Here is a 21,869-nt window from a genome sequence, read left to right as displayed (position 1 = left end):
CTACTGTTTCTCTCCTCATCCATTCATCTCTCTGTTCTGTTAGTACACCTACAAACAGTATCTGTGTTCCTGTTTGTTTTATTCAATTGTTTTCTGTGATTCGTTCTCTTGCTGGATGTAAGAGTTCTGTATTATGTGTGATTTCCTCATTGACTCTGCACAGGATGCCGTCTGAGTTTCTGGGTGAAGGGGTTGGCTTTAGACTGTGTGTGGTTGTTAAGCTTGAGTGCTTCACATTATTTTTCATGTAAGCAAGTGGAAGCTAAATTATTAATAGAATTACTTGTCTGAGGATCCACATACGTCTTGGGATCACTTTGTGTGAATGGTGTGAGACATTGGGATGGGGTTGTCTGGAAGCTCAGACGTGTCCTTTGCTACTTCCCCAGAACATTCTCCTAAATTGTGTTCTCATGTATGGTTTTTAGCTCTAAGACTTACGAGGCAAGAGCACTCTGCCCCGACTCTGGGAGATATGATAGAGAAAGTCCTGCCAGGTAAATAACAACCCAAATCTGACTCACCTTATTACAACTGAACCAGATCAACATTCCCTTCAGCATAATCACATCATAGTGCGAGAAATAAATAGGTTATGGCAATGGTAAAGTTGATGGACATCAGGAAACTTGAAAAAAACAATGTTTGCTCTTCACTGACATTCATTGCTTTTCATCCAGACTTCATAGACTGTGCATTCTATTTTAGTCTCAGGCAAATACTAATTATACTGTTGGAATAGGAGAAAACTGTTACTCTTGCTATCTTGATAGCTTTTCACATTTTCTGTTTGCATTTGACATATGCCATGAATATGTTAAAGTGGTGTCCATATATGTAATCACCCTGCTGAATGTTGACCAAATGAGATGACTGTCGTACCATCTCCCTCTCTGTTCACCTGCTTCACCGCCCCTCTCCACTTCATCCGCTCCCCTGTCTGCAGCACGCTTCCTCCCGCCCTTTAACCCTGACGCTTCAGCCCCTCTCCTAGGCCAGCCCTCACCAGAGGACGACTCGGTCATCAGGGACCTGCTCCCAGAGGATGCTGGGATAGATCACCAGACGGTGCACCAGCTCATCATGGTGCTGATGAAGTTCATGGCCAAAGACAAGAGCAGTGCCGAGGCAGACATTGGCAGTGCCAAGGCCTTCAACACGGTGAAGCGCCACCTGTATCTACTGCTGGGCTTCGACCAGCAGGAGGGTTGCTTCATGATCGCACCGCAAAAGATGAGGACCTCAACCTCCTTCAATGCTTTCATCGCTGGCATCGCACAGGTCAGAGAATATCAAGTAACCCTATGAATGACGACGAGTTAACGCTGTAAAAATAGTTTGAATGATTATCCTTGAATACATTTAGAGTTTAATCCGCAGAAACATCCCTTGCTCTCACCTCCTTCAGTTGAGAGTACATTTAAGATGGGATTTTTTGTTGTTGTCTTGTTTCCCTCTGTAAAGTTTAAGTTTCATGTTGCTGCTGCTGATTATGAATATCTGTCAAGCTTCAAGAAGAACCTAGCTTGATGTGATATCTCTTGCAGGTGATGGACTACAACATTGGGCTGGGGAAGCAGCTGCTCCCCCTGGTGGTCCAGGTGTTGAAGTACTGCACCTGCCCCCAGCTCAGACACTACTTCCAGCAGCCCCCACGCTGCTCTCTCTGGGCCCTGCAGCCACACATCAGACAGATGTGGCTCAAAGCCCTGCTGGTCATCCTCTACAAGGTACACACTACCCATGTTTGGAATATAATGAAACCTTATCCACTATGTGAATGTGTTTACATTGAAAACTGTATACAGTGTGTGTATAATTGATTACCAGCACTTAAAAGTCTGGTTGTGAATTATTTTTAATGGGAACAACAGCTAATTTATTAATATTGGTGTTGCTTTCTACTCTCGTACACTCCACTCCTACCGATCCTGTGTGTGGTCCCAGTACCCCTACAGGGACATGGATGTGAGTAAAGTGGTTCTGCACCTTATCCACATCACCATCAACACCCTGAATGCCCAGTACCACAGCTGTAGACCCCATGCCACCGCCGGACCCCTCTACAGTGACAACTCCAACATCAGCCGCTACAGCGAGAAAGAGAAAGGTAGCACCAGAAAGATGATTACATTACTGGACTGGGCTTGAAATGAATCTGGAGTAAGACTTGAGAGTTTTGGATATAATGTGTGTGTGTTTTTTTTTTCAGAGGAGGACAGTGTATTTGATGAGTCTGATGTCCATGACACCCCAACTGGAGCAGGCAACAAGGAGTCCCAGACCTTCTTCGCCCGTCTGAAGAGGATCGGTGGCAGCAAGTCTGTCAAGTACCAGCCAGTGGAACTGAATGCCCAGAAAAGTATAAAAATAGTCTCAAAGGATGACCTATTTTATCCAGAAAATAAATGAATTGAACTTAAATGCTTTTGCTGATATGAATTTAGCTTTTACTGATGTTTATAATCAGATAGATTATATCTTTTGATCCTCTCTCCGTCTGTGTCAGGTGAAATTGAGCTGTCTGAGTACCGCGAGGCCAGTGCGCTACAGGACAGCATCCTGCACTGTGTGAGGGAGGAAAGCACCAGGAAGAAGCGCCTGCAGGCCATGCACAAGCAGAAGTCCTTGGACATTGCCAACACTGACTCCATCCTCTACAACCTGGACGAGCACCGACGCAAGTCCTGCATAGACCGCTGTGACCTGCAGCATGGTCTCCCCGCACCCCCCTCCACCACCTCCCACCCCAGGCGGACAGGGGGCCATGGGAAGGGCTCGTCAGATGGTTCCTCAGGCCGTGTGGAGGGCAGCGTCCACCAGGACCGTCGAGGATCCCGGGGGGGCCACTCTGACTGCTCCAGGCCTGTCATCCCAGAGGTGCGTCTCAGCTGCATGGAGACTTTTGAGGACAAGGCCGACCTGGACTCCCCTCTTACAGGGGGCTCATCAGCAGAGAAGGAGGACCCGGACCTCATTGACCTCTCCTCTGACTGTACTTCCATCCCAGAGAAACACTCCATCCTCTCCATGTCCGACAACGACTCCCTGGTGTTTGAGCCCCTGCCGCCACTGAGGATCGTGGAAAGTGACGAGGAATTTGACCTCAACACAGTGATGGGCAACAGGCTGAATGGGAGTGCCAGGCTCCCAGCCTCCCCTGCCAGGCCCCCAGCCTCCCCTGCCAGGCCCCCAGCCTCCCCTGCCAGGCCCGCTGCCTCCCCTGCCAGGCCCCCAGCCTCCCCTGCCAGGCCCGCTGCCTCCCCTGCCAGGCCCCCTTCCTCACCTGCCAGCAGTAGCACCATGCGCCTGTCTCGGGTGGTGCAAGTGAGCGTGGAGGACTGCTCTATGGACAAGAAGACCACAGACTCCACAGCAAAAGAAATCCCTCAACAGCCTTTACAGAGGAGGCCACGCTATGCAACCCCCACCACCTCCCTGGAGCTGCCTGACCAGCCGGAGCACCCTGGCCTGGAGAGCCCCATGACTCTCAGCTTACAACAGAAGAGGGACCTGCTGAGGAAGACCCCTGCTGTCCCTGACACCTCCCTGGATGACTTTGTGCACCCTGAGGACCTGAAGGCACCGGTGGGTCTGGGGACCAGTCCCTCTGGTAGGACCGTCTTCCTGGACATTCCTGAAGACACAGCCGAGCCCCTCACCTCTCTGGAGGGGAACAATGATGAAGAGGAAGATTATGAAGATGATGACCTTGATGACAGCGACCTGAAACCTGATGATGATGATGAGGATGACAATGACGAGGCAGAGTTTAAGATCCAGATAGTTCCCCGGCAACGCAAGCAGAGGAAGATAGCTGTGAGCGCCATCCAGAGAGAGTACCTGGACATCTCCTTCAACACCCTGGACAAGCTGGGTGAGCAGCCCACTGAGACAGGTAAGAGAGACCAGGGTCAGGGGAGAAAGAGAAGCCTCAGTCCAGAGGTCTCCCTCTGTATGGACCTACAGCTGCTGTATCCTTTACGTATGCTGATTTCATGCACAATATGTAATTTTGATGTGTGTGTTTCAGTGGCGACATCTCTTAAGATTTTTCTAGAACAAATTTTCTAGAATAGTTACGGAAGTGTCTGCTTAGAAGGGCAGAACCACACAAACAGACTTTAAATTGTCTAGTCGGATATCCATGCTACTTCAAATCTTCAATCTACTGGTCACCACTGCTGTCTCCTGTCCTGTGGTGTGGCTTTGTACGTGTTTCTCCCTTTTCCCATTCCAACCCATGGTAAACACCTGAAAAACAAAACATGTTGTGAAATAAAGTCCTAGAAGCGGATAAGTAAATATCAGTACAGCATCTTCAAATTACTGCAACACATTGTCCATAAATAGCTGTCCATATAAGAACAAGTAATAACATGGAATGAGAAGGCAAATTAGTTTTTTACTAAATAGGGCATCAATAAACAATTGTAATGTCTTCACAAAATCTTCATTTTAGATTGCTGTTACTCTATACTTGTAGTTAACCACTTGTAGCTCTACACTACATTTGTTTTGGCGTTGGGTGTCTGCAGCAGCTCATGCTCTAAACAGTTGTCCACATGTGAGGTTATAAGGTGGCTGAGAGCTGAAGCAGCCAGTATTGCGCCCCATCACTCACTCACACTACCCTGGAAAATCCACAGGAATCTGCCTCAGCCACGAAGCTGCTATCCCAGAAACAAGCAACCACTCTTCAGTATCAAGTAGGATCCAAATAGTTTCTCATTGTCATCTGTTTAAATTCCCCAATAAAACAGGGTCTGGTCATCACACCCACAACATTACACCGTTCAAACATTTGGCCTTCTTTTTTTCAATGTGTAAAATAGTTTTTCTTCAGTCGTTCTTTCTCAGCGTTATGTTTTTGACACCAATGCAGTTGTTTTCATGGTTCTTTTGTTTTTCTTATCAATAGACCAGGGATTATATCTATTCCGACAATATATCAAATCTTGAATATATGCAACTAAGCCATTGAATCATTTTTATATTTATCTCTGTGAGCGTTTTCCACTCCCCATTTTCAACTCAGTTTGTTTTAGTAAACCAGTCATTGAAATGAAAGTGGAGATAGAGGGATAGTACCAGGCAACTCAATCCTCTGTGTGTGTGTGTCGCACCCCAGCTCAGTACCGTCAGGTGAAGCGGGGCTCGTTGGGAGCTCTAACCATTAGCCAGCTGATGAAGAGACAGTTGGAGCACCAGTCCAGCGCCCCTCACAACATCAGCACCTGGGAGACAGGTCAGTCACTGGCTATCTCTGCTCCACCCCTTCAGATTTGTAAATATCAAAACACCTTTTAAATACTGTAATGACTTTGTTTGACTGTGCTGATTTTCGTGTTGCTCTCTAAACAGGCCCCACCAAGACCAGCCTCCTATCTGCCCCCAGTACAGTCAGTATGTTTGTGCCCGCCCCCGAGGAGTTCATTGATGATCAGCCCACCACCATGACTGACAGGTGAGTGAACCTACCGCCAACCCCCAACACTGACTGGTGTGTCATTCTGGACAGCGGATACTGTATGTATTAATGGTAACTCGTTGTTATTAATAACAATACTGTGTGGTCTCTCAGGTGTCGTGACTGTGGTGCGGTGCTAGAGGAGTATGATGAGGAGACCCTGGGCCTGGCAGTGGTGGTGCTCTCCATGTTCATCCACCTCAGCCCTGACCAGGCCGCTCCACTGCTGCTGGACATCCTGCAGTCTGTGGGCAGGTCTGGCAACTACAGCAGCTCCTGCATCAACCCCCTTATACATCCCATACACAAACCTGATTGTTCAGTAAAGTTTTAGCACACTCTCTGTCATGTCTCTGATCTTGAATTCAGATGTTTTTCTTACAGGCTGGCGTCTAGCGCTAATTTCTCTGGGCAAGCTGAGAGGTATGACACATCACAACTAGACATACTAAATATATTCTTATTTGGTATGTGTTAAACTCAGGTGTACTGTAGATGCTGATGACTTGTTCACGCTGGCTGTATTCTTGTACACAAATGAGAGAATGGGCCAACATGAGGTGCAGACGCTGTGTGTGAGTTGATGTTTATGTCTCTGTTGGTGTAGTATGCTGATCCCTGGCAACGCAGCAGGTGTGGCTAAGCAATTCCTCCGCTGTGTGTTCCACCAGCTGGCCCCCAATGGCATCCTGCCCCAGCTCTTCCAGAGCAACATCAAAGGTCTACTCAGACACACATATAAAACACAATATGGCTCCTGTTAAGAGCAACATTCTGAGGGATAAGGTTTGATCTTTACTGTCAATTTCTGTGTATTTCCAGATGGAGGTTTTCTGAGAACATTGGCTTCTTCCCTGATTGATTTTAATGAACTGAGTTCTGTGGCTGCGCTGAACCAGTTGCTGGAGGTGGGAATTTTACTTGCTTAGTGTAATGATTAAAGCTCAGCACTCGGCTGAAGGAACTATGCGGGTGTTTGTGTATGTCTTGAATCTCAAGCAAAATTTCCACTTTCATCATGTATCCAGCAGGAGGAGCTCTTGTAAAAGTTGACGACACTACAGCACTGCTGTTTGGATAGCGCGATAACAAAGCAAATTAAGAATGCTGCTGAAGAGTATGCCTCTGCATGGTTGTTCACCATATTCACTTATTCTCTATTAACTTGGTGTCTTCTCTTTAGAAATCTTACACTGTTACAATGTTCAAGGAATAGCACTTGTGATAGTCCACCTCAGTTCACTCCTTTGACTCATAACATCACTTGTCAAAACCACTTTTAGAATATCATTTTTAAACGATTGAACAATTGATAAAGGAACAGTTGGTAATGGCTCTATGGCAATAAATATGTATTATGTAACCCTGTTGTCATTTCTACCACTGTCCTCAGGGTCTGAACAACAAGAGGAGTCTACCAGCAGGGGGCACCATGCTGCACTGCCTGGAGAACATTGCCACCTTCATGGAGGCCCTGCCCATGGACTCCCCCAGCAACCTGTGGACCACCATCTGCAATCAGTTCCAGACCTTCCTCACTAAACTACCTTCTGTGCTGCCTCTGAAGGTACTGGATCTCACACTGCATGTAGGCTGCATTGACTGTGACAAATATAGAGCTAAAGCCTTATGAAGAATTGTATGTCTCTCTCACAGTGTCCCCTGGACTCCAGTTTGAGGATTATCATTTGTTTGTTGAAGATCCCCACCACAAGTGCAACCCGGGTGAGTCTGTCTGTGTGCTTTAAAATACATTATTTCTAAAAACCAGGTAGACTAGTTGAGAACAAGTTCTCATTTACAACTGCGACCTGGCCAAGATAAAGCATAGCAGTGCGACACAAACAACACAGAGTTACACATGGAATAAACAAACATACAGTCAATGATACAATAGAAAAAGTATATGTACAGTGTGTGCAAATGAGGTAGGATAAAGGAGGTAAGGCAATAAATAGGCCATAGTAGCGAAATAATTACAATATAGCAATTAAACACTGGAGTGATAGATGTGCAGAAGATGAATGTGCAAGTAGAGATACTGGGGTGCAAAGGAGCAAAAATAAATAAATAAATAACAGTATGGGGATGAGGTAGTTGGATGGGCTATTTACAGATGGGCTATGTACAGGTGCAGTGATCTGTGAGCTGCTCTGACAGCTGGTGCTTAAAGTTAATGAGGGAAATATGAGTCTCCAGCTTCAGTGATTTTTGCAGTTCGTTCCAGTCATTGGCAGCAGAGAACTGGAAGGAAAGGCGGCCAAAGGAGGAATTGGCTTTGGGGGTGACCAGTGAAATATAACTGCTGGAGTGCGTGCTACGGGTGGATGCTGCTATGGTGACCAGTGAGCTGAGATAAGGCGGGGCTTTACCTATCAAAGACTTATAGATGACCTGGAGCCAGTGGGTTTGGCGACGAATATGAAGCGAGGGCCAGCCAGCGAGAGCATACAGGTCGCAGTGGTGGGTGGTATATGGGGCTTTGGTGACAAAACGGATGGCACTGTGATAGACTGCATCCAATTTGCTGAGTAGAGTGCTGGAGGCTATTTTGTAAATGACATCGCCGAAGTCAAGGATTGGTAGGATAGTCAGTTTTACGAGGGTATGTTTGGCAGCATGAGTGAAGGATGCTTTGTTTGCGAAATAGGAAGCCGATTCTAGATTTAATTTTGGATTGGAGATGCTTGATGTGAGTCTGGAAGGAGAGTTTACAGTCTAACCAGACACCTAGGTATTTGTAGTTGCCCATATATTCTAAGTCAGAACCGTCCAGAGTAGTGATGCTGGACGGGCGGGCAGGTGCAGGCAGCGATCTGTTGAAGAGCATGCATTTAGTTTTACTTGCATTTAAGAGCAGTTGGAGGCCACAGAAGTAGTGTTGTGTGGCATTGAAGCTTGTCTGGAGGTTAATTAACACAGTGTCCAAAGAAGGGTCAGATGTATGCAGAATGGTGTCGTCTGCATAGAGGTGGATCAGAGAGTCACCAGCAGCAAGAGCGACATCATTGATGTTTACAGAGAAAGTCGGCCCGAGAATTGAACCCTGTGGCACCCCCATAGAGACTGCCAGAGGACTGGACAACAGGCCCTCCAATTTGACACACTGAAGTCTGTCTGAGAAGTAGTTGGTGAACCAGGCTAGGCATTCATTTGAGAAACCAAGGCTGTTGAGTCTGCCGATAAGAATGTGGTGATTGACAGAGTCGAAAGCCTTGGCCAGGTCGATGAATACAGCTGCACAGTATTGTCTCTTATTGATGGCGGTTATGATATCGTTTAGGACCTTGAGCGTGGCTGAGGTGCACCCATGACCAGCTCGGACACCAGATTGCATAGCGGAGAAGATACGGTGGGATTCAAAATGGTCGGTGATCTGTTTGTTAACTTGGCTTTCGAAGACCTTAGAAAGGCAGTGTAGGATAGATATAGGTCTGTAGCAGTTTGGGTCTAGAGTGTCTCCCACTTTGAAGAGGGGGATGACCGTGGCAGCTTTCCAATCTTTGGAGATCTCAGACGATACGAAAGAGGTTGAACAGGCTAGTAATAGGGGTTTCAACAATTTCGGCGGATAATTTTAGAAAGAGAGGGTCCAGATTGTCTAGCCCGGCTGATTTGTAGGGGTCCAGATTTTGCAGCTCTTTCAGAACATCAGCTATCTGGATTTGGGTAAAGAAGAAATGGGGGAGGCTTGGGCACGTTGCTGTGGGGGTTGCAGGGCTGTTGACCGGGGTAGGGGTAGCCAGGTGGAAGCATGGCCAGCCGTAGAAAAATGCTTATTGAAATTCTCAATTACCATGGATTTATCGGTGGTGACAGTGTTTCCTAGCCTCAGTGCAGTGGGCAGCTGGGAGGAGGTGCTCTTATTCTCCATGGACTTTACAGTGTCCCAGAACTTTTTGGAGATTGTGCTACAGGACGCATTAGGCCTACTAACCAAATGGTAAGCACAGTCTTCAATTGAGTGTCATATAGCACACTATCCCTGCCCTTCTATGATATGGGCCTGAGCAGGTTATATGACTGGTTGCATTCTGACTCTTTAAATCAAAGGATTTACACCTGATAGCATTCAGTTTAGTCAGATCTTGTTCAGTGAACAGCTCATTCACGTAGACTGTCATTTGCATGAGTGAACGCATAAGTCTTACAAAATCCCTGTTGTGTTAAAATCCCCTTAGCCTCCCACCAGCAGGCATGGACCCAGCCTTTACTGTCTCTTTTTCTCCTCTTCCTCAGAGCTTACTGGAGCCCTTCTCCAAACTGCTGAGCTTTGTTATGCAGTATGGAGTGTTCAGCCTCTCTTACCTGGTGGAGCTGTGTGGCCTCTGTTACAAAGCCTTCAACAAGGTAGATATGTATAGCTTAGCTTACATTTGCTAGTATATTTGTTTATGTTTGTTTGTAAAAAAACAAAAAATAAAAAAATGGTAGGATTGCAATGATCTCATGTGAAAGGCCCAATTTGAAAAGGGATACGGAAATATTACTTTGTCCCTCATTGTTAAACATGAAACCATGTCTGCAGACCTCTGTATATTGTAGTTGTTGGTGATAATACTTATCCCCAGCCGCTCCTGCTAGACAGCAAGGTGGCTGTGTGTCACAGATAATTAAGTAAACAATCAGCCAGTATTGATTTCCATGGTTAGTTGGGGCTCTGGGCTGAGGATGAATGAGGGAAAGCCTCCCTCCGTTAGAACTGTGGCCTGGGCTGTCTCCTGCTGCAGGACAGATGGATCCTTACCACACCACTGCTGTCACAGCACCATGCTTTATGTCTCCAGCTCTATTGATTTCCTCCAGCCTGGTTAATCCCCGCTATATAACATCCGTCTATTCAAATGTTTCCTGTGCAGTTAGTCTTATGAGGTGAGCTGTCTCAAACACAAGTTTAAGGAGGATTTTCAGTGCTTGGGATATTGTAGATGTATGGATGTTTGGGAAGTTATGTTTATCACTACTGCACTACGCATAGAACATTTGAACAAATATGACCCCAAATCAACTATACTCAATATATTGTGGTTTCATGCTGATGAGAAGGGAATTATTTATTTGGTTGAAAAGAGAGAGAGAGATGTAGCAGGGCATTGTATTGAGGGCAGTGGCTCTCCAGGCTGACAGCCTCATCTGAACTGGGACCCTGGGAGAGCGGAGATCTGGACTGAGACCCTAGGAGAGCGGAGATCTGGACTGGGACCCTGGGAGAGCGGAGATCTGGACTGAGACCCTAGGAGAGCGGAGATCTGGACTGGGACCCTGGGAGAGCGGAGATCTGGACTGGGACCCTGGGAGAGCGGAGATCTGGACTGGGACCCTGGGAGAGCGGAGATCTGGACTGAGACCCTAGGAGAGCGGAGATCTGGACTGGGACCCTGGGAGAGCGGAGATCTGGACTGGGACCCTGGGAGAGCGGAGATCTGGACTGGGACCCTGGGAGAGCGGAGATCTGGACTGGGACCCTGAGAGAGCGGAGATCTGGACTGGGACCCTGGGAGAGCGGAGATCTGGACTGGGACCCTGGGAGAGCGGAGATCTGGACTGGGACCCTGGGAGAGCGGAGATCTGGACTGGGACCCTGGGAGAGCGGAGATCTGGACTGAGACCCTGGAAGAGCGGAGATCTGGACTGGGTGCCATGCTAATCACATCCTCTGTCTCTGTTCAGACCACAGACAACCTTTATACTCCAGTACACATACACACAGGCAGGACTAGAGAGGGAGCGAGAGATACAGTACACAGCCCTGAAATATGAAATAAGACAGCTTAGAGAAAACATCCACCAGGCAAACCTTTTCCCCCAGTATGCCTATCTCACTTGGTTCCTCTAAAATCATTCCAACATTTGTGCACAGTTATTTTCTATATTCTCTTTCCGCTATCCTCATTTGTTCTCATCCTGAGCTATTTTGTGTATTCACAGGAGAGAGATAAGTTCTATATGTCTCGTATTGTGGTGCTGGAGCTTCTGCAGGCTCTGAAGTTCAAGTCTCCTCTACCCGATACTAACCTGCTACTGCTGGTCCAGGTAAACAGTAGTACAATCAAAACTACTTGTGGAAAAGATTTCAACCCAAAAGTACCAAAGATGACTTTACAAATGTATTTGTTAACTATGTGTGGATGTTGTCAGTTTGTTTGTTCAGATATTGGTACGAGGCTAGCAGAGTCTACTATTCTGTCAAAGCACATGATCTCATCACTTCCAGGGGTAAGACAGTACATAATACAGTACATTGGTTTTCTGTGTTCCTTTATGATGACCTAATGAAATAAACATATGGGTTGTTTGATTGTTGCACTATTCTCTCTGTCTTTTTCAGTGCACGACAGCGGCAATGGAATGCATGAGGCAATACATCAGTGAGCTTCTAGACTTCATAGCAGATATGCACACACTGACCAAACTGAAAGTGAGTTTCCTCCTTACTCTGCCTTAACTCTAACCATCTTGTCATGTGGAGGGTCCTGAGTTTCTCCTGGTCAAGTGATCAGGGAAACCGCAGGGCCGTAGTCATGTGACCTGTCGTGTGATCATGTGACTCTGTCCAGAACCATATGAAAGCGTGTTGTCAGCCACTGCACGAGGACACGTTTGGAGGGAACCTGAAAGTGGGCCTGGCACAGGTGGCTGCCATGGAGATCAGCAAAGGCAATCACCGTGACAATAAGGCAGTGATCCGTTATCTTCCCTGGCTCTACCATCCCCCGTCCACCATGCAGCAGGGGTGAGAGGCACCGGCAGTCACAGCACTGATGTCACTTTCAGTGATCTCACTGTCTATAATCATGAAGATATTCTATTACCAGAATTACTTTTATCAGGCATTAGAATGAATGGTGAGTCTAATATCACTGTAATGTTTGCTCAACAAGCGTTTAACCTTTGTCTCCTCCTCAGACCTAAGGAGTTCATCGAGTGTGTGTCCCACATCCGCCAGCTGTCCTGGCTGCTCCTGGGCTCCCTGACCCACTATGCCCTGCACCAGGGCTCCACCTCCTGTATGCCCATCCCCCTGGACGCTGGCTCACACATCGCTGACCACCTCATCATCATCCTCATCGGCTTCCCTGAGCAATCCAAGGTCAGGAAAATGTCGAAATGCTATATGCATAAATGTTGAAGAAAATGCTATGGAAACCTATGAAGATTTCACATAAAAACCAAAGTGTCACTGACCTCTCTCTTCCTTGCCACCTCTGTCTGCAGACGTCAGTGCTGCACATGTGCTCCCTGTTCCATGCCTTCATGTTTGCCCAGCTGTGGACCATCTACTGTGAGCAGGCGGCGGCCGCCTCGGCCCTGCAAAACCAGAACCAGACAGAGTTCTCTTCCAATGCCATACTGACGGGCCTGGAGTTCTGGAGCCGCGTCACACCCAGCATCTTGCAGCTCATGGCCCATAACAAAGTGGTAAGGAAGATCCACATGCTTATCTCTCCATCGGCTTCAAGAGGGTTGGGCTGGAAAGAGGGTGTGCTTGGAGACGTGCAACAGTTAAATGTGAACTACTACTCTGACTGTTGTTGTGAATGTGACAGAGAAATTGGTTAAAACACCAACATATCGTTGTTATGTCTGACAGGACATTGCTGTTTTGTAAGGCTGGGATTCAATCTGATCGCGCTTTATCCACAATGCAGGTTTTAAAGGAAATGTTTTTGCGTTTACAGAGACCATATTCTCAGCCAACGCTGGCTCTATTGGAAATCATCTTTAAATGGAGCATTGTTCAAATCCGTGGTCGGACTGAATCCCGGCCTAAGACTCTGCTTTTCTACCATATATTTTGTTTCATATTTGGATGGGGGGGTAATCATAAATCAAGTTATGATCCCTTGCAGTAATAAAAATGTGTTCTCTTCAACTTTCCAAGATGGTGGAGATGGTGTGTCTACATGTCATTAGCCTGATGGAGGCTCTACAAGAATGCAACTCAACCATCTTCGTGAAGGTACATTTTTCCCAAACACTTGATTTTACACTTCATGTTGCATTCTATTTCAACAAAAAATGATCCTCTTCTCTCCATCAGTTAATACCTATGTGGTTGCCCATGATTCAATCCAACCTAAAGGTAAGAATTAAATTGCAATTCAAATATGATTTGTATTATGTTCGTATATGGATATAGATGCTTGGGTTTTCTTCAGAACATCCAGTGAAAAGACTCCCCCTGTCCCATGCAGCATCTGTCTGCAGGGCTCCAGCTGCGACTGCAGGCCATCCAGAACAGGGTGAACCACCAGTGTCTGCAGGGCCAGGCAGCCGGGGCCCTGCCCTTTGCCCTGCGCAAGTGGCTGCAGTGCACCCAGTTCAAGATGGCCCAGGTGGAGATCCAGTCATCAGAGGCCGCTTCACAGTTCTACCCTATGTGACCTGCCCACCTCTCACGAGATCCACCAAGACCCAGGCCACCTCAGGACCAGCATGCATCTGCCTAATGCCTGCCTGCCTGACCATAAACATCAGGAAGTTGACTCCTGCATAAACTGACTCTCACCGTCTTAAGACTCTGCTTCTGACGTAATCCTCTTCAGCACCGTCTAAACTTTGTATATCTATACTACTATTTTGTGCAATGAGAGGGATAGGTGAGTACAGGTCGGGCAGGTGTGCAGATGCAGGAGGATAACAGTAGAATAAATAACAGTTTAGCTGCCCAACATGCTGTGTGCAGCGTCAGAGGTCAAACTAGATGGAGGGAATATCTAGCAGCACTGCACATGACTAGAGTGGATGGATGGAGAATGCTGTATGCTGAAGCTCAGACTTGTTTACTTGGTGATACTCATGTTCTATATCGTTATTTTTAGTTGCAAGCCTGACAAAATAATAAAATCAAGCCACATGTTCTAAATATACAGTATGTCTCATTGTCTCTTTGTCATCTCTACAGAGAGCAGTTAAAAGTGCACAAAGTGTGATGTGATTGCACATCTGCACAGTAACTAAAGTATATCTTGACGAAGGTCTGTGGGAAAACTAAATGACTGCAAGAGGATCTGTTAAAGCCAAAGGCTGTATGGGGAACCACCCATACATATCCTAGCTCAGGACAAACCAATATCAATCACATATTTTATTATCAGTAAATACAATTGGACTTTAGGGGTCCTGTCTCACCCTCTACCCAGTTCAGACAGGTTTCCTCTAGCCAACAGAGCCCAGACCGATCTGACACAATATGGGATACAGCAGGAGCACTGTAACTCGATCAGGGTGAAGCCAGACGGCGGAGGTAAACAAGACAAGTGAGTCCGTCTCTACCGCCCCCTGTAGAGCCTAGACACAGTTACCTCTGGTTTAATGTTGTTTGTCATGATAAAGTATTGTTGTGGGATCTAACCACATTATGGAAAGGGCACTTCCCACTGGGCACAGACGTCAACTCAACGACTAATCCATGTTGGTTCCACGTTTCAAATTTAATTGGAAACAACATTGATTCAACCAGTGAGTGCCCAGTGGGTTGTCTGGGAATATCACACACATGATAGTTGGACTATACATTTAAATCCAAGCTTGGGGCTCTATTCAATCCGTATCGGAGAAGGTAACAGTGCCTCTTAACTGAAGACGATGTGGGCAATGTAACTACGGAAAGCCATATATTTCCAATGGAAGAGAAGCGAAGTGGGAGGGTGACCGTTGGGCGATGCGAGCATGGGTGAGGGATGTGAACAGGGTGGGACCAAAGTTGGGGAAAGCTGAACTTAATGCAAATACTCCACTAAATCATGACGCGCTTGACCAATCGAAGCTCACTATAGCTTCCAGCCCCTACTGGATTGGATGTTGATATCTAGAACTACCTAGCTTGCTTGCTAGCGTCCACATGAGGGTGATGCTAGTGTGGAATATTTCATAACTTCTTTACCCCTGCACTTTGTAAAAGGATCTTCTATGAGAGGTGTGTGTCAAATGAGTCACCAGCTTTGAGTGCTGTCTAATAAAATCACACTATGTGGCAGAAACACACACACACACACACACACACACACACACACACACACACACACACACACACACACACACACACACACACACACACACACACACACACACACACACACACACCAGAAGTCCTTACAAGGATAGTAAAACAAGGAAAATGTAGGACATTTGGCTGATCCCCACAAGGAAAAATGATATTTTAGGTTTAGGTTTAGGGGTTACGTTTAGGGTTAGGAGTTTGGCCTTCAGGGTTAAGGTTAGAGTTAAGGTTAGGGTTAGGTTAAGAGTTAGGGTTAAGGCTTAGGGAAAATAGGATTTTGAATGGGAATCAATTGTTTGGTCCCCACAAGGATAATAGAATAACATGTGTCTGTGTCTCAAAGCTGATCTCCACAGTCTACGCCTACTTGCTCTGAGGACCCACTCACACCCTCTCTGCCTGAGATCCCTTGGTCAGAGTTAATTACCCACTGGATGTCCAGTTCATCAGGTCAGTGCTCCCATATGGTCTTCTGGAAGGAGGCAGGCAGGTCGGGGTGGGACGGGGAGAGTGCTGGGTACCTGTGGGATGTTGATTATATAAGCAGCTGCAAATGAGAGAGGTTCATTGAAAAAAGGCTGCAAGTTCAAACGATCACAAAGGTGGCATCAGCTGGCAGATGCAGCCCTGATGCAGGGGGACTTCACTTGATTAAATCCACACACACACTCACATACTTACTTTGCTTCAGGTAGTCCATCGTATTCGATGATGACTTCCACTACTGTTTGTGGGTTTGCTGATGACTGTATAATCTGATTCGGGATGCACACTGTCTGCCACAGACAGAGCACACAAAGGCCTGTCCCGTTGAGGCCGGTGCAGGCATGGTCATATGTCTTCTCTGTCACTTCGCCAGGCTACGTTCAGTCGGTTTTTCCTCGGCCAACTGCACCGCTTGATAGCAGAGGCCGTGCCAGGTGGAATGGTCCGAAGCAACAGTCTTGAAGAAGGCAGGAATTATACTACACCTACTTAGTGATGTCTTCAATTGGTCCTTTAGCCGCTTTTTCTGCCCAACTGCAGAGTGGCGGCCCAGTTGTAGCTGTCCATACATCATATTTTGCAGTAGGTGATATTCTGGCATCCAGATGACATGGCCAAGCCATCTAAGCTGGTGGTGTGTGATCTCTGAGTGCGGAACACGGTCCGTAAGGTCACCTTCAAAATGCTTTGGAGGCATTTTATGTGAAAGTGTTGGACGTAGACTGTCCATGTTTCACATCAATAAAGGAGTGTAGATAAGCACACTGCCTGGCAGACTGCAGCGTTGGTGTGGAGGCGCAGGTTGCTGTTGTTAAAAACCCTCTTCCTTAGCAGTCCAAAGGGGAATGAGGCCTGTTTGACATGATTCTGGATATCCTGGTTGATGTTGCAGTCTTCCGAGAGGAAGCTTCCAAGATATTTACTGTGGTAAAATGGCAAGTGATGAGTCGAAGATGGAGAATGCTGGTGTTTCAGATGGAGGATCAGATGACCACTTACATAGAACCTCTGTTTTTGGGACGTTAACAGACAGACCCATTCTGCTGTGTGCTCTCACAGCTGCTGTGCGGGTGGGTTGTAGAACTTCTGTGGTATGGGCCAGAGGAGCGGACACACCAGAAGGAATTCACGGTGTTACTGTGTCCAAGGCTTTCTAGACGCCCACAAATGCCATGAACAGGTCTTGTTTCTGTTCACAGAACTTTTCCAGCAGTTGTTGTGCACTGAAGATCATGTCCACCGTGCTTCTGTTCTTTTTGAAGCCGCACTGGGACTCCGATAGCAGGTCTTCAGTGATGGTGTCGATTATTCTGCGGAGCATGACCTTCGCCTGGACTTTGCCAGCAACTGGGAGGCGGGATATGCCCCTGCTGTTGACACTGATTGATTTGTCCCCCATGTTGTTGTATATGGTGACATTGTTTGCATCCCTCCATTGATGGGGGATGCTCTCTTGTCTCCATATTTCAGAGATGAACAGGTGAACTGTTCTGGTACAGCGATAGCACCCCTGTTTTAGGATCTCAGCGGGGATGGAGGCAGGTCCAGTATTTTTTATTGGTCTTCAGTGACCTGATGGTGGCGTAGACCTCAGAAAAGGTGGGTGGGAGATCAAGGCTCTGGATGGTGGGCAGAATTGGGAGCTCCTCCAGGACTGAATAGTCAACTGGGTTTGATTGGTTTAAGAGGGCTTTAAAGGGTTCACCCCACCTCTGGACTATCTTAGTTTGGTCCTTTATGAGAGTGGACCTATCTGCACTTCTGGTAGGACAGAGAGAGCAACTTCTTGGGTGGTCTTTGGGGCATCATAAAAGTTGTGCATGTCATGTATGTCTGCACAAGATTGAATTTCTACTGCTTGGTGATCCCCCACTCATTTTGTAGATATCGTAGAGCCCTCTGTGCCTCCCTTCGCTGCTCTTGCCATTGCTTTTTTAGGGCCTCAGAAGTGATGTTGCTGAGTGGGGCTTTTAGTACCTTGTGTATGCTGTCAAGTCGGGTGGAGATGTACGTGGAGTTTTTGTCGAACCGGTCCTGATATTTCTTGCTGCAGTAGCCAATGGAGTGGACTGCTGACTCATAGATAGAGTGATGTGCTTAGAGAGGACAATTTGTCATCAATCAGACCCTCCATATTCATGAGTCTCAATGATCTCTAGTTTTTCTGCTAGAGAGTGACGCAGATTGTTACCTGCCTCTGTTTCCTGATGTCAAGCACAGTGTTTTTGGTGAACTTCTTGAGGTGGATTGCTGGACAAACCTTCATTTTGAACTTGGTTAAGATCACCCAATGATCTTTCCAGCACTTTGCTTCTCTCACGGCTCACGTAATGAGGACATCCCTGATACCAGAGTGCCTGACAATCATGTAGTCTATGAGGTGCCAGTGCTTTGATCGTTGGTGCATCCAGGAGGTTTTGTATTTGTTTTTAATTTGGAACATGGTGTTGGTGAGTTCATGTTCAGCACAAAGGCTTAGCAATCTCAATCCATTTGTATTGACATGACCAACTCCGTTCCGTCCAATCACTCCACTCCATATCTAACAAGCTCTACCCACTCTTGCTTAGAAGTCAACCAATAACAAAATGTTGTCACTTTTTGGGTTCTCTGTGGAGGTTCTTCTCCAGCATCTCGTAAAAGCTGTATTTTGCATCATTGATGGTAGTGTTGGTGCATTAGCACTGAAGAGAGTGGCATGCTGCTTTTCAATGAGGGGAATGCGGCGTGACATTAGCCTTTTGCTTGTGCCAGTTGGTGTTTCTGTGAGATTGGGCAGGAGGCAGTTCTTCATGGCAATGCCCACACCATCCTTCTGCTTGGTATTCCATCCAGAAGAAGGTATAGCCCTCTCCTTCCTCCCTGAGCGACCCTTCACACAGGAGTCTGGTCTCACTGAGAGCAATGAAGTCGATGTTATATCGCTTCAGCTCTGCTGTGATGAGTGCAGTCCTTCATTCGGGCCTGTCTGCACCATGGCTCGAGTCCAAGAGAGTCCTTATGTTCCATGTTGCAAGTTGTAAGGGGACATATATCTTCTTATTTTGTTTTTGACTGATGAAACAGAATGCCCTGATAGGTGCGGTAGCATATCCAGGACAGTTAGAGTGGGAAATGTTTAGACCGCATTTTCTAGGCCTTTGCCCAGCCGGGGTGAGCAGTGTAGTTCCTAAATAGAGCTGCTCAGACGGGCTGCCGGGAACAGCTGCCACTCAAATCCCAGCTCATGACGACCATGACGACCTGCGCTCTGAAATTATTTCCAGTGACATGGGGGATGTGCTTGTCCCAGCATAACTTCTTCGCTGTTGGAAAATGGGCTCAGGTGGCAAGGAGAAAATCCAAGATGACCAGTATCTCCCCACAGCTGCAGGAGGCTGCCAAAGCTTCAGTCTGTCGCAGAACCGCCTGTCGCGTGCCATCAGCATGTTGTTATTCTCTCAGGGTGATCTCCCCTAGACTTTTTCTTCCCAGACTTACTCAAAAGCCCACTGGACAGTGGTTGGCCGATGCCAGGGCGTGTCCACATAACGTGGGCCTGCACACAGCACCTCTGGGGACCACTGCAGCTCCGACATTCCGAGTTAGCCTGGGCCGCGGGGACGCCCAGTTAACAAGAGTCTTGATGAAGGAGAGGCTGTGTACTGGCAAGGGAAAGCTTACGCACAGAGCTGCTTCCCGGTTTACCACTAGGGCCAGCCAGTGGCAGAAAGCTGTAAGTGAGAGGGTTGCAAGCTGGTGGGAAGTAGGCAAACACCTTCCCTCAAACTACTGCACTACTGCACGAGATGCATCACCTGTGTGCCACACACACACACACACACACACACACACACACACACACACACACACACACACACACACACACGTTTTAGTATCCTTGTGGGGACCAAACAATTGATTCCCATTCGAAATCCTATTTTCCCTATCCCCTAACCCTAACCCTATCCAAACCCTAACCTTAAACCTAAACCTAACCCTAAACCTAACCCTAAAACTAACCCTGAAGCCTAAATTTGCCTTTTTCCTTTTGGGGAAAGGCGAAATTGAGAATTTTTTATTTGTTTGACTATCCTTGTGAGGACATTTGGTCCCCACAAGGATAGTAAAACCAAACGCACACACACACACAGAGCAGCAAGGATATGCATGGGCTTTCCCTGATTTTAACTGCTGGAGAGCAAACAGTTCAGCCTTGCAGCTAACAGCCACAAACAAGAGACACACAGAAGCACTCACTGGATGTTTAATAACAAGTATACAGTATACTCATATAACCAATAGTGTGTCTTCTGATTGGCCATAATTATTCAATAGCACATAAGCAGCCTAAAATCTTGTAATTACAGAAATAATCCAATTTATTCCACAGTGGCTATATTACTGTAAAAAATATATGTCATTTTTTGCTAAACAAATAAGGTGATTATTTTCCCATTTAGCCCAGTGAAATACCTTGTATTTTATCTGGGCGAGCCACACAGAGCTTTTTGAGATAGAGAGGATCCGTGGTCTTCCTGTTCAGGCCTGTCAGATCTTCTTTATAACAGAGCAACTCAGAGTGCCCTGACTGGACAATGCATGAATGTTTAAATTGCCCGGAGTGTCCTATGGCATTATCATCAAGTGGCACATCTAAAACAGGGAAGGCAGACTAGTGTATAGTCTCTCATTCACATCTCTCTGTGGTGCTCTCCCTCTCCTCTCTACATGGCTCAGCTTGGACCCTGATGGACTTCTCCCCCTCTGAAGTGGTTGTGCTTCAAATGGTCTCCCTTTTAAAATGTCCTACAGAATTTGCAAGGAGAAAATGCTCAAGAATATTGACCAATTGATTCCTTTATGACCTAGCTACCAGACCCCATAGCTTTTTCCAATTCTATTATTATCTATTGTGGTGGGTATGTTGCACATATTCCCAGATTGTTGATCGATTTGGGTTTGTCATCTGTTCTATTCAGTCACGCATGTGGGTCAAAGTGGTCAGAGTGGCAGCAGAGCAGAAGTGGTTGACCAGTCCTATGTACATACCGTCGTCTGTATGCACAGAGAATGTCCGTGCCAAGACCTGACATCAAAAGAACCCCAGTGGCCCACAAGTTGTCCTGTTAGCATGATGAAGCCCCAGGGGGATGGCTGTGTTTGATAATAGCTGTTCATTAAAAATGAACAGTGTGAGACAGACTGAGAACACATCCTGCGCCCAGGGGGAGCCCCAGGAGAAGACCAGTGCGGAGCTCTCTGAGACACAGAAAGGAGAGGCACCATGGGTACAGGCTAAAAATAACACCTTTATCATTAACACGCAGTGGATTTATCAATGTTGTACCGTATGCCATTCAATTAAAACATGTTCTCATTTTGTCTCTCCTTTTTTTGCTTATGTGATAAGACTATAGGCCTATCTTTCTATAGACCTATTTACAATTGAAAAAGTCAGCAACTAAATCAACTGAATGTACATTATCGAATTTATGTATCCTTTTGGTATATAATGAAATAAATGTGCAATAACTTTTCATTGCCAAATATACATGAATGGCTTGCCCCATAAACATGACAACATTGATTTTATTCTAATTGGTAGCACATTGTTTAATTTCTACTATGTATAAACATATTTTCTGTTACACTGTACATGTAATTACAGTCCAGAAGGCAGATATTTTTCAATATCAATATTTACATTCATGCATCCATGATCATTTCCCTCAATGTACAGTATTAGTGATGCGTCTTCAGTATCTGGGTACATTATAGGGTATATGGTAATACCTATGCATGCAGGGGTGGACTGGCCATCTGGCATTTCAGGCAAATGCCAGATGGGCTGCTCCATTTTTTGCCCAGTGATTCTTGCACAAAATTACCATCTTCTGGCTAATAATGGGGTCCTCAGGGAAGAACATG

General features: G+C 46.5%; 1 protein-coding gene across 3 annotated transcripts in view; it reads left to right on the top strand.

The window, feature by feature from the left end:
• LOC106586068 (protein unc-79 homolog) overlaps positions 1 to 14,340 on the top strand; it is a 53,455-nt gene extending 39,115 nt beyond the window's left edge. For 2 of the 3 annotated variants that reach the window (XM_082973427.1, XM_082973426.1), the window contains exons 27-50: positions 429 to 497; positions 947 to 1,281; positions 1,548 to 1,730; positions 1,948 to 2,110; positions 2,213 to 2,362; positions 2,510 to 3,898; positions 5,132 to 5,248; positions 5,365 to 5,467; positions 5,585 to 5,725; positions 5,855 to 5,893; positions 6,078 to 6,190; positions 6,293 to 6,378; positions 6,864 to 7,037; positions 7,127 to 7,195; positions 9,710 to 9,820; positions 11,399 to 11,503; positions 11,609 to 11,686; positions 11,799 to 11,888; positions 12,028 to 12,203; positions 12,377 to 12,560; positions 12,686 to 12,889; positions 13,353 to 13,430; positions 13,512 to 13,553; positions 13,666 to 14,340. In XM_082973427.1, the coding sequence (XP_082829553.1) occupies positions 429 to 497; positions 947 to 1,281; positions 1,548 to 1,730; positions 1,948 to 2,110; positions 2,213 to 2,362; positions 2,510 to 3,898; positions 5,132 to 5,248; positions 5,365 to 5,467; positions 5,585 to 5,725; positions 5,855 to 5,893; positions 6,078 to 6,190; positions 6,293 to 6,378; positions 6,864 to 7,037; positions 7,127 to 7,195; positions 9,710 to 9,820; positions 11,399 to 11,503; positions 11,609 to 11,686; positions 11,799 to 11,888; positions 12,028 to 12,203; positions 12,377 to 12,560; positions 12,686 to 12,889; positions 13,353 to 13,430; positions 13,512 to 13,553; positions 13,666 to 13,854 (4,388 nt within the window). In that variant the 3' untranslated portion in view covers positions 13,855 to 14,340. The remainder of the gene's footprint in view (positions 1 to 428; positions 498 to 946; positions 1,282 to 1,547; positions 1,731 to 1,947; positions 2,111 to 2,212; positions 2,363 to 2,509; positions 3,899 to 5,131; positions 5,249 to 5,364; positions 5,468 to 5,584; positions 5,726 to 5,854; positions 5,894 to 6,077; positions 6,191 to 6,292; positions 6,379 to 6,863; positions 7,038 to 7,126; positions 7,196 to 9,709; positions 9,821 to 11,398; positions 11,504 to 11,608; positions 11,687 to 11,798; positions 11,889 to 12,027; positions 12,204 to 12,376; positions 12,561 to 12,685; positions 12,890 to 13,352; positions 13,431 to 13,511; positions 13,554 to 13,665) is intronic. The other variant, XM_045694096.2, reaches the window with a different exon arrangement.
• Positions 14,341 to 21,869: the final 7,529 nt, after the last annotated feature.

Source organism: Salmo salar, chromosome 01 (assembly GCF_965601325.2).
Source record: "Salmo salar chromosome 01, fSalSal1, whole genome shotgun sequence".
In the NCBI taxonomy this organism is placed as follows: Eukaryota; Metazoa; Chordata; class Actinopteri; order Salmoniformes; family Salmonidae; genus Salmo; species Salmo salar.
This window is presented reverse-complemented; position numbering and strand designations above follow the sequence as displayed.